The 12041-nt window shown below is 45.3% G+C and overlaps 2 protein-coding genes across 3 annotated transcripts in view; one reads left to right on the top strand and one right to left on the bottom strand.

The window, feature by feature from the left end:
- SEPT10 (septin 10) overlaps positions 1-7133 on the bottom strand; it is a 25954-nt gene extending 18821 nt beyond the window's left edge. For both annotated transcript variants that reach the window (XM_027640698.1, XM_027640704.1), the window contains exons 1-3: positions 6824-7133; positions 2076-2193; positions 1157-1352 (exon numbers count right to left, since the gene is read on the bottom strand). In XM_027640698.1, the coding sequence (XP_027496499.1) occupies positions 1157-1352; positions 2076-2193; positions 6824-7132 (623 nt within the window). In that variant the 5' untranslated portion in view covers position 7133. The remainder of the gene's footprint in view (positions 1-1156; positions 1353-2075; positions 2194-6823) is intronic.
- Positions 7078-12041, top strand: SOWAHC (sosondowah ankyrin repeat domain family member C). Its single transcript, XM_027640714.1, has one exon. The coding sequence runs from the start codon at positions 7175-7177 to the stop codon at positions 8684-8686; it is 1512 nt and encodes a 503-aa protein (XP_027496515.1). The 5' UTR covers positions 7078-7174; the 3' UTR covers positions 8687-12041.

The raw sequence follows: 12041 nt of genomic DNA, 5'->3' as shown, positions 1-12041 counted from the left end.
GATGTTTTTAAATTTTTCCCATCAAGCTGTGCAAGTGCAGAACTCTTAGATATAAGGAAGACACAAAAATCTCTTAGGTACAGTACAAGAAAAGAAAAATATGCAACTAACAGTATGAAGAAATAGAATGAACTTTATCTTCTAAAGTACTATACGTGACAGAGCTCTTAAACAATAGACAAAAACTGAAAATGAGAAATGTAAAAGAATAATGTAAATCTGAGCAAGTACAGTCTAAGTATACTTTATCCTACTTAAAACCAGACTATAATCTGCTTTCAAAAAGAAACTGTTGCTAGATGTAGAAGCAGTGCACCCTTACATTTCTGCTGCTACACAAAGTTTATAAACCAGATCAATGCTATCAAAATTCAAAAGCAGTTGTTACACACAAAACTAAAAGAACAGTGAAAAGGCAGCTCCTATAACGCACATCAAACCCTCTAATAGCTATACTAACATGTACCTGCACCTCATTCATCCAAGTCACTAGCAGTAGCTATTATCCAGTCATATCATAAGCCATAGCTCTCATGACAATCTTAATGCCACTTTCTGACCTTCGTTTATTATTGCCACCATTTAGGCACTCAAATAGCATAAATTCTGTACAATTAGGGTGAAGGAAACAACATCTGCTGAGACAGCTCAGTACTGTATAATCTTCAACTCATAAAAGCAGAGACTCAAAAAAAGTTCTGAAAGACACCAGTGCAGTACCTCTATATTGCCAACTAAGCCATCCAACATAAAGAACAAAGGCCTTCAGTAATCCACATGATGTTACTTCCAGTTTAAGGTCTTCAACACGTTCCAATCAAATTGTTAAAAACCCTGTAGATCTAATCTACAGTACTGCTTGGCTGTTTAAAAAGCCTTTCTTTGACCTCCCTGCTTTCCTCCACCCCAAAAGAAACTACTGCATGTTGTATGTACAAACATTTATAAAAGAATACATCACAAATAAAGGGGCAGATTTCATGAAGGAATTTCCTACATGAGAAGAAATACATGTTTACTTTGGTACACAGTGAAAACAGTTAACGATATATTTAGAACATATGTAAGCCAAATACTTACTACAAAGCCCAAAGATAAACCAACTTGCAGTTAAGAGCAAAACTTCTTCATAACACAGGGACACAAAGGCACTTACCTATCTCCTTTGTTCATCTGGTCACCAAATCCCACTGTATTTACGATGGTCAGCTTCAAAAGAACATTACTCTCCTGAAGTTCACAAGTCTGGGTTCTAAGTTGTACTCTTGGCAGAAAATGTGTTGATGGAGGGTCCTCAAAATTGCTGTTAAACAAACTGTTTATCAAGGCTGATTTCCCAATTCCAGTTTCTCCTAAAGTTCAACAGAAGGGTTGGGGCAGACATTTTGCACATCAAGTAAATACACAGTGAGCACAGAAAGTGCTATCACAGATACTCAACAAATTTACACAAAAGCTTCTCAACTGATTTCTCCAAGGAAAATGCATTCCTGCATTCCTTTAATGAGCACTAAATATCTTTTACTTATTTTTTTCATCCTACATATTAGGGTAAGTTACCAGCTAATGAGTAATAAGCAGAACAGTCTCTTGACACTTTGGTTTCTTTAAAAGTGTGAACTAATTTCCTACAGATTTTAAGAAGCTACATAGCTAGCTGTGAAAAAACAAGGTTCAACAAAGGGTTTTTATGAATAAGGGTAAAATACTAGAGCAAATATTTTATAAGTATAGAAACATTTCAGTAACACCACCTTGGAATTTTAGGATTTTTTTTAATCTGAAGCTCTTCGTTACAAGTGTAGTCCAGATTACTCAGAAGAATCCAAAAAACTGCTGATAAACCAATAAACTCATGGCACCCACTTTCAACATTTTTGGTCTTCACATTGTTTACAAAAATGCTAAATATAAAACCAAAGAATGGATACAAATAAGCAAAGCTGGGGAAAGGGATAGAACTATAGTTCACGCTTAACATTAAAGAAACTAACACCACAAGTGGATTTAAATTTCAGTCACTTCCTAAGGATGGGTATATTACTAAAGCCTTAAAGCACCCAGATACTACTCACCAATGCAAAGAACGTTGAAAGAGAAGCCCTGCTTGATGGATTTCTTAATCAGCTGGTCAGGTAAACTATCAAACCCAACGTGCGCAGACAAGGATAAAGTTCGATAGTCATCATTTTGCTACATAAAAATAATTTTAAAATACATTAATGAAGCAATTTGCAAAGCAATTAGCAACTGCAACAAAATAACTCTACTAGTAAGCTGGAACTCATTCCTTGCGATTTACATGCAATGAAGAAAAGCCAAAGTCTGAAAAAAAAAAATCTGTCAAATCAACTTTATTCCATGATTTGAGAAAACTGAAATTTACATGAATGAAATAAAGCAGACAAGTCCAACTGAAAATGTAAACAGCAAACCACATAGAGAAAACAGATCCCAATTGGTTTGCTCCTAGAAATTAAGGACATCAAGGCACTGAGCATACTAAAAACACATAAGACTGAAAGGAAATATCTTGGTTCCTACAAACTAACTGTATTTTCAAACAAACTTTCCATATCAAAAGTGTAAATGGTAACAGGTCCATGCTATTTTTTCTCTTATATTTTCGACCCACATGGAATGGGAAACCATTACTGGTTCCTGGAAACACGCACACGGTGAACAGCAGGAAATTTTTTAATTTAACATTTAGAAACCCATAAAAGTGCTACCTTTTTTAACAGGTATGCATAGCAAGTCTCAGAATTCCTGTAGCTTAAAGGATACGGACATTACTCACAGTAAATACTCATCCTCTTCTTCATTTGCACAGGATTCCCTCGTGTGGGACTACAGACTGCACTGCGCCAACTGCACCAACTCTCATTTTAGACTATTATAATCTGGTAATCCCATTTTAGACTAACAGAAAGGAGACTGTGCACACAAAGTGAAGAATTTAAAGGGAAAATATAACATCTTTGGGCTATAAAAAAATAAATGTACATTCAAAGCATGTCTGAAAGTGAAATTTCTCTAGGTATTCTACCAGAAGGAAATTACTATTAAAAAGTGATGAGAAACACTGAAAACTGTCAGTACCCTGTCCCTTTAAAGACAAGTGTATCTGAGACAGTGGGAGTACATCTAAGAACTCTAGTTACACAGCTCTATTGCCACCAATAAAAGACAGTTCTAACACCAACCATTCAGCCTCCTGTTACGACCCGCGCCAGAAAAAGGGGAGGGGAGTAACCCAGGTTCTTATCAATAATTCCCTTGGGGTGGATTAGAGTGAAAGGACAATGAATAATCAGTGTCTGAAAACACATATTGATAAGGCTTATTTTACAATTTTGTATCAACAGGCATGCTAGCATTTCGGGTGTTGTCATATAACAATGTGGCATAGAGATAACCTTTGAGGGGGGATAAAATGCATATGGAGAGAAAGACAGGATAAGAGTAAGGGAGAGTAAGGGAAAGAAAAGCTGAGAGTGGACAGATGTATACAGTCACCGCCCACGGGGTCCAGCGATGAAACTTGGTAGTTGCAGCTTCCATGTCTGTCAGTTGAAGTGGTGGCCTTGATCTGCTGGGGGTGAAGGAGGGAAGCCCCCACACTCCAAGAAGTTATGAGTTATTATATCCATGGTCAGTGTCACGGGCCATGCCTCGAGCCTCCAACCTCTTCTTGGGCCCTGCGCAAGAGCTTCTGTGTCTGGCCTGGTTCCCGCCTTTCAAGATGGGCAGAAGGGAGGGAGGGAGAGGCCCAATTGCTCGTCAGAGGTATCAACAGTCAAAAGTCTGTGAGCTCGGCTTCTTGCCTTTTCAGGGCTTCACACCTTCAGCACTGGAGGGAGGGAGGGGCCAATTGCTCATCAGAGGTATAATGCAAGTCAAAAACCTGCAAACTTGGCTCTTTACTGGAGAGAGGGATGGGCCCAACTGTCCATCTGAGGTATAATGCAAGTCAAAAGCCTGCGAAAGTCTCCTAGGATGCATAAATCATTAACCATTTCAGTCTCTGACACTTCCACACCGAAAAGCCAGTGTAAGAGGCTTAGCATGACTGTAGAAGGGAGGCCTTTCATTTTTCTGTCAATAGCCTAAATCCAAACCATGCTAGCCTACTCTCAAAACCCCTGCACAGCCATTTGTCACTCTCCAAGAAAAGACCCTAGCAGAAAGAACTTTATTTCCTTCTGAAGTACAAATGTTACAAAGATAAATTACTTGTTGGTAGAATCACCTTGCTAAGATTTAGGGCTTGACACACCTGAATGATCTCAGACCTAGTGTGAGGGGAGAAGGATATGTTGCTGATAGTAGACACAAAGAATGCAGAATTTACAGGCCACAAGGACATTTGGCAGAATTCCCAATATACGGAAGAAACTAACAAAGCCAACTCAGCAACTGTGCTGAAAACAGCTCTAACTCGGCAAAAGGTAATTCTGGCTGGGGGAAATTGTGACCACCAACTCACATCCCACTGACTCAAGAAACCCACCAACTCAAAAGAAGAGAAGGACTGTGGACTAATTAGCATGAGAAGCGAGAGAATAATTTAATGATAGAAGGTAGACCACTAATTAAGAAAACCATGTAGCCAATGAACAGTAATTTCTTTGTTTCCTAAAATGTGTAAATGGTGCAGGGTTTTGATGATTGGGGCCTAGCACTTTTGCATTATCACCTAGCTCCCTACTTCGCACAAACTAGAATAAAGAAATAGAAGTACCTTGTCTTAGTGTGTAAACTGGCTCTGCACACAAGGAAGTGAGCCCTCATTCAGGACAACACCTCCACCTTCCTTACAGAAGAGTCACTGTGTAAACCTGTTCCACATGACAGCAATCTCTTAATAGAAAAGCAGTAGCCTACGTTTTTCCTTCTGAAATTTTCCAAGGGCATCATGTGTTTGTCTCTAACCTCAGCACCTCATACAGCTTCATCTGCTACCATCTAATGAATACATAGAGAAATTAAATCCACTAACTGACCACATACCGCATTCCTACTACTTCCAAAAGAAATAATACATCGTGCAGTTGAAAAACAAGTTACTAGTGTATTGTTAGATTAGAAAAATGGTGGTAATTCAAAAATCATAGAATCATAGAATGGTTTTGGTTGGAAGGGACCTTAAAGAGTATTCCAGGACATCTTCCACTAGACTAGGTTGCTCCAAGTCCCTGGATGCTCCAACTTGGCCTGGAACACTTCCAGGGATGGAGCATCCACAGCTTCTCTGGGCAACCTATTCCAGTGCCTCACAACCACAGTAAAGTATTTCTTCCTCATATCGAATCTAAAGCTACGCTATAGTAAGAAATCTACCCTGAAGTATGAACTGTAGATCATACTGAAAGCAATTAAGTTACCTTACTAGCTAGTCTCTTCAAATTAGTATCTGTTGCATGGAGCAGCTTAATTATGCTTGAAGACAGCATCTCATTCAACTTTATTCAGTGAATAACTCAAACCTTATCATCTGGATGCTAGCAAAGCTGCAATATTCCCATAAATACTTCCTGTTTCTCACTGCTTCCTCAGAATTGACGCTCTCAACAAAATAGCACATAATATAGATAGCCTGAGATGGTCTAAATACATCTCGCTCCTTCCCTCACTCCCTTTTTAAAAGGCTAGTAGCATAGCTAATGCATCTGGATTTCTGAAGATTCATCACGCTGGATGTGGCTCTGAGCAACCTGATGTAGTGGGAGGTGTCCCTGTGCACAGCAGGGGGGCTGGAACTAGATGATCTTTGAAGTCCCTTCCAACCCGAACCATTCTACAATTCTATGATTTAATCAAGTATTTTGGTATATATAAAGTCATCTTGCCCATTAAAAACAGCATGCAAAGAAAAATCATTGCCTGAGACAGCATAACATTTAAAAACTATTCTTTCTTGCAGAAGAAACTAAAAAAATTAGTTATCTTTTAAATTTGCCACATCTTTCTGACTAAAACTGCACAACACAGGGCCATTCCACAGCAAAACCTGGGTCTCAAGACTACCAGCATCTCTCTGCATAAGCCTCTGCAGAACCAGACTGGCAGTCCAGGCAAAAAGCTAGCTTTCCACTGAGCTGGTAGAGATGACTGAAATTTGCCCTTCAAAACCTGAAGAAAAAAGTAATCAGTGTGTGCCGAGGCAGGAGGAGAGGGTCTCGCCAGCCTCGGGTGGCTACGCAGGTTGCATGGAAGCCCTGGGAAAAGATGTCTGGGCATCAGCCCCGAGGGTGGACATCACCACACTGACGTGCCCATGGGCACCCCAAATAGGACTGTTTCAGCGCCCTGAGTTTTCCACTATCATGAACAGGTGTGGGCATTAGGGAATTAACGCTCCAGCACTGACGCGTGGATGGCTTCGACGTCCTCAGAGCATAAAGCTGACAGCTCTGCCATGACGCAGAAACAATTCTTCAATAGCCAAGATTCAACTTATTACCTGAAATATGCGATGCGCCACAGGAGCGCATTCTGTCAACAAGTGTTCTAAAAGCCTGGCAGCTCCAGGAACTACACGGCATGCGGAGGGGGGATGCATTTCCCGCGCACTCCCGATACCCCCGACGCAGCCCTCACCAGCGCCCGGCACGGACGCGGGGCAGACCCTGGCCCCCCCGCGGAGAGGGCAGCTCCGTTCGGGCAGCACTTCCACCTCTTGGCACGGAGTTACCGCCGCTCTCCTTCCCCTCCCGGTGCCGGCGCTGCCGGTCCCATCCGTGCCCTCAGCCGCGCCGGGGTGACCCCCAGCTCATGGGGCTGCTCACCATCCGCTCCGCACACCGCGGAGGGGACTTACCGGGTGCCGACCGGCATCGGAAGCAGCCATAGCCTCACCAGGCGAGGCAGGGAAGAAGTGAGGAAAGGAGGGATGAAGGGAAAAACTCGACCAGAGCGGCCGCCGAGGGGCGAAAGCCACGCGGCGGGGAGGAGCGCGGGGCGGGGATGCGGTCCCGGCTCCGCCGCCGAGGCGGGCGTTAGTGGCGGTGCCTCCCGGCCGGAGGGCGGCGCGGTGCCGCTGCCGCGGCAGTGATTGCCGGGCATACAGCCGCCGGGAGGAGGGGCGAGGGCAGCGACGGCTCTGCCGCGCCCGCGCCACCACCGGCATCAGCAGCAGCAGGAGGAGCGGCGCGATGGGGTAGCGGCGGCGATGGCGGAGCCGGCGGAGCTGCAGCAGGAGTCAGTGGTGCGGTTCCTGGCGGCGCGGGGCGGGCGGGCGCGCAACGCGGAGCTGCTGGAGCATTTCCGGGACTGGCTGAGCCCCGCGGAGCCCGCCCGCCGAGCCGCCGCCCGGCACCGTTTCAAGGAGCTGGTCAACGCCGTGGCCACTGTGCGCCAAGAGCCCGGCACCGGAGTCAAGTACGTGCACCTCCGCCGCCGGTACTGCGCCCCGGGGCCCCCCACCGCCGCCCCCGCGACCCCTGGGGAGCAGGAGCCGCCGCCGGCGGTGAGAAACAGCGCGGAGCGGTCGAGCCCGCCGCCCTCGCCGCGGGCGGGCGCTGAGGAGGCGCCGGCGGCAGCGGGCGAAGATGCCGGCAGCCGCCCGCAGCCCGCGGGGCGGCGGGGAGAGCCGCCCCGGCCGAACACGGCGGCGGCCGGGGGCCAGCGGAGGGGCTCCCGTCGGGGGCCACGGCCCGGGCGCGGTGGAGGCGGTGGCGAGGAGAGCGCGGTAGCGGAGGGCCCAGGGCAGCCCCCCCCACCAGCAGAGGAGGCGGCGGCGGCCGAGGGTGCCCCCGGGGCGGTGGCGCAGAGCGGCGGCCGCCGGAGCCTGCGGGAGGCGGTGCGGGGCGGCTCCCCCCAGTTGAAGCGCGGCGCCCTCCCCGGCGGGGGCCGCGGCCGCGACTCGGACAGCGCCTCGGTGGCGTCGTCCTCCGCCGAGGACGAGGGGAGCACCACCGGCGCCGTGGCCCTGGACCCCCTGGAGCACGCCTGGATGCTGTCCGCCTCGGACGGGCGGTGGGAGAGCCTGGAGGGGCTGCTGAGCTGCGAGCCGGCGCTGCTGTGCAAGCGGGACTTCATCACCGGCTTCACGGTGCTGCACTGGGCCGCCAAGCACGGGCGGCAGGAGCTGCTGGCCACGCTGGTCAACTTCGCCCAGCGGCACCGGCTGCCCGTGGACATCAACGCCCGCACGAGCGGCGGGCACACGGCGCTGCACATCGCAGCCATGCACGGCCACGCCGAGGTGGTGAAGCTGCTCGTGGGTGCCTACGACGCCGACGTGGACATCCGCGACTACAGTGGGCGCAAGGCTGCGCAGTACCTGCACCACAGCACCTCGGGGGACATGCGGAGCCTCGTGGGGGCCCTAGAGGAGGAGGAGGAGGAGGAAGGGAATGCTGGCAATGGGAGCGGGCGCTGGAGGCTGTCCAAGGTGTTGCCGTCCAACCTCATGAACTACCGGCTCTCCCACCACCATCACAGCACTGGGGAGGAAGCTGAGGGCACCGATGGGGCAGCAGTGCCAGGCAAGGGCAAGGAGATGACCAGGAAAGCCTCCGGCAGTGGACGGATGAAGCCCCGGCTTAATAAGATCCGCTTCAGGACTCAGATCATCCACAACACGCCCTCCTTTCGTGGTGACACTGAGGAAGAAGAGCATGAGGAGAAATCCCTCAAAACATCGTTCAAGCTCAGGCCAAAGTCCAATGTTTTTGGATAAGGCTGTGGAGCAGGAGGTCTGGGAGGTGGGTGCATGGACCAAAGTGCCCTAAGGTGTAGCACAGAAGGTGAGGCAGGTCCTAGTGGGTGCTCATCTACACTCGTGGATTCCAGCCAAATGGGTTCTGCGTATCTTGCTTTAACTCTCAATTCAGTGGTGCCAGTGAGCCCAGTGGGTCAGCGGGGCTCTGGGAGCTCACAGCTCCCAAGAACAGCTGCTTTGGCCAGGCCCTCGGTGCTGAAATAAGAGCCAGCAGATGGGCTGAGAAACGCTGGGGTGTTTAAAAGCTGTGCTCCTTTCTCTCTAAAAGCAGGCTTCAGTATCATAAACCGGTGTTAGTGGATCTACTAGGATTAGTGAGTTGAGGGGGAAAGAAGAGGGCAAATGCTTTACTCTTGTATTATCACCTGGTACTATAAACTACTGGCAAACAACTTGCTGTGTTAGAACATCTCAGTAATATGCAAGTATACCTTAAGTTTCTATTTAACAGCAATACCACCTGGCACAGTGTGGAGTTCGGTACCCAAAATGAGATGGTAGAGAGTGGTTTCCTGTCAGAACCCAAGCTTTGAGCCATCAAAGACTTAAGCCTGTTGACTTTATGCATTGAAAATTGCCTGATTTGACATCATGAATATATTTAAAAAAAAAAATTGCACTGCAAACAATGAATAAAGTTAACCATGTGCAGAAGTCTCTGTTGTCTGAGGTACTACTGAGCTTGCTTATTGCTGTTGGAATACTAATTCAAGATAATAGAAGCAAAGAGTTTTTATATATTTGGTATCTTATGTTTTGTCTTAGGCAAAGCAGTTTTATTTTAATCACTGTGAATTCTCAAGTGCCAGACCTAGTGCAGTTCCAGTTATTAAGTCTAGTCAATTCCTCTTAATATTCTTTGTGTAACTCACTACATTTAAAATCAGAAAATTGTGTTGTATGTGTTACCTGTGAAAGTTGTTCTCTTTTAGAATAAAAGAGCAAGACACCATTGCATGAAATCTTCATGAAACTCTAATATGGTCCTGTACAGGTCTGCATTCACTAGCAACTTGTGTGCCAGTCCCTTCAACTGACTTTGTGCAGAAATGGAGAGGAAAATAAAAAAGAGGGGGAAAAAAAAAGGAAGGTGTGTGAATTCACACACGGAGTGAAAAACGAGAATTCTGAAACTCTATCCTTGTTTATCATTCTGAGTGAAGCAGTATAATTGTATATCATAATCTAGTTAAGTGATGGCAATGGTTTTTGAGTTCTTTTAAACCTCGATGTCTAGAGAAGCGATAGCCAAGGCTTTGAACTGTTGTTTAACAACTTAGTAAGTCTTAATCTGATTGATGAGCCTATCCGTTTGCTAAAGCTTTTGGAAACCTTGAATCTTGTTTCTCTACTTTAAAGATAGCAATTCCAGTGAAATCTAGCAGGCAGATTTGTATCTGTATTCAGCTTTCCTTAAGAATTGAGGTATTGAGCTGACCCTGGATCCTGAATGCTGCTCAAGGTAGCAGCTCATCTGTGTTCAGTTGTTAAGGTTTGGCCTGTTTCAATGCAACATTTGTCAAAGCACGATTTGAGTTGGCTTCCTAGAATGCATGTGCATGTCTGGCCAGTAGTTAACCAAAAGTAGATAGGCTTTGACACGTTAAAATCCAAATTCGAGACACTGATTAAATGCATGCCACAAGCTGTAGAACACCTCACAGGGGAGCTGCTGCTGGGAGTTGTGTGCTTTCAAGGTAACAGCTGTCTATGGTTCTTGCTGCTGGCTTACATTTCTTGTAGCAACAGGGGAAGGAAGTTCTGCCAATGCATTGGCTTTAGACTTCCCATGCAGATAAATTACCAGTTTCTGCACTTTGTGTCAAAGCTAATAAATGACAGTGTTTGCATAGGCATGCAAGCGACACTTTAACTATTTCTGGGAAAAGTTACATTTAAAAAAATTAAATCTCTGTGTAGGTGCTGGTCATTACTTTCGTACAAAAAGACTAGAAATTATACAGAGGTTCAACTTTAGTTTATAACTTATAAGCTATATTGATATAGATTTTACGTGCCTTCTTTTTGGGTTGGTTGCCACAAATGTGATGGATAAAATCAGTCTTGCAAAGCACTTTTTCTTTACATCTGTAGATCTGTGGAATGGGACCAGAAATTTTCCCTTGGCCCTTCCCATTTAAGCTGTACACCTCTATAAAAGTGGGGTGTCTGAAATAGAGGGAGGGACCAATCATACAAATTATAGCATAGAGCTAATTCTGTTGCAACAGAAAAGAAAATTAAATGCCTGAGTCTTAAACTTCCTTCTCTCTGGAAGATAAATCACATTTTAGACTTCTTTAGGAAGGAGGTTTTCTGACTGAATGCTTGCAACGTGAGCTTAATTGAGAACATATTCCATGCAACTACCAATGTCCAGACCTTATTAAAGTAGCTTTTCTGCTTCAAGAGTTTATAGTTGTTTCATACAAGCTGTTGGGTGAAGTGTTTATCTCTTCACATGGAAATAGCAAAGAATTGCACAAAAATAATGAGGTTTAGATAGATGTTGGGTTCTGGGGGAATAATTTGAGGGTTTTGAATATAGCACACCTTGGATTTGAAGAGACTTAACTGGAACATAATCTTGCGTAATACAGTAGAACTTTGGTAATTATTAAGGGAACTTGAAAAATAGGAAAAAGATGCCTCATTTATAACTCATTACTTGACGTATCAAAGTGAAATTGTTGGTCCACTGATACTGTTCACCTGTCAATTAATGAAATTTCACCACAATGGTCCAAAGGTCTTTGCAAGGTGGGGTGCAACAGAGCAAACATCTCTTGGTGTTTGAGATATACTGAGGAATCACTAGATAACTACTCGTGTCTGTCTGCGCTATGGAACTAAAGCACTTTGATTTCACAATTATGACTTGTCACATTCCACAGGGTTACTTTTTATAACATGAGCTAAAATTTAATGGGGGTTTTTTTGAGATGGGAAAGACTCTGTTACAAGATATTTACAGTCTAAGCATACACTTGAGTCAAATATTTTGGATACATTGCCTAGAAAGATGTGAATTTGAAATAAAGTTGTATGGTACAGAAAACTGGAGCACTTACTGGTATGTTTTAAATGGTACGTCTGAAGTTACTGGATGTGTTCAATTTTTATGATGTGTGTAAGGTGGCAAGACTGTAATGTAAACATTTGGTATCTTTTGTTGAACCTTATGTTTGACAAAAATTAGAGGCCTGGAAGTCAGTTTTTATTAATACACGTTTTATGGGTGTCTCTCTGAATGATTATGAGTTAAAAATCTGTAAGCTTTGGTTTTACAAAATAAAAGAGCCCATGAACTGTT

The sequence above is a fragment of the Corapipo altera genome, unplaced genomic scaffold, assembly GCF_003945725.1.
Source record: "Corapipo altera isolate COAL_440 unplaced genomic scaffold, ASM394572v1 0, whole genome shotgun sequence".
Taxonomy (NCBI): Eukaryota; Metazoa; Chordata; class Aves; order Passeriformes; family Pipridae; genus Corapipo; species Corapipo altera.
Note: the sequence above shows the minus strand (reverse complement) of the source record. Positions and strands in the feature narration are given on the sequence as shown.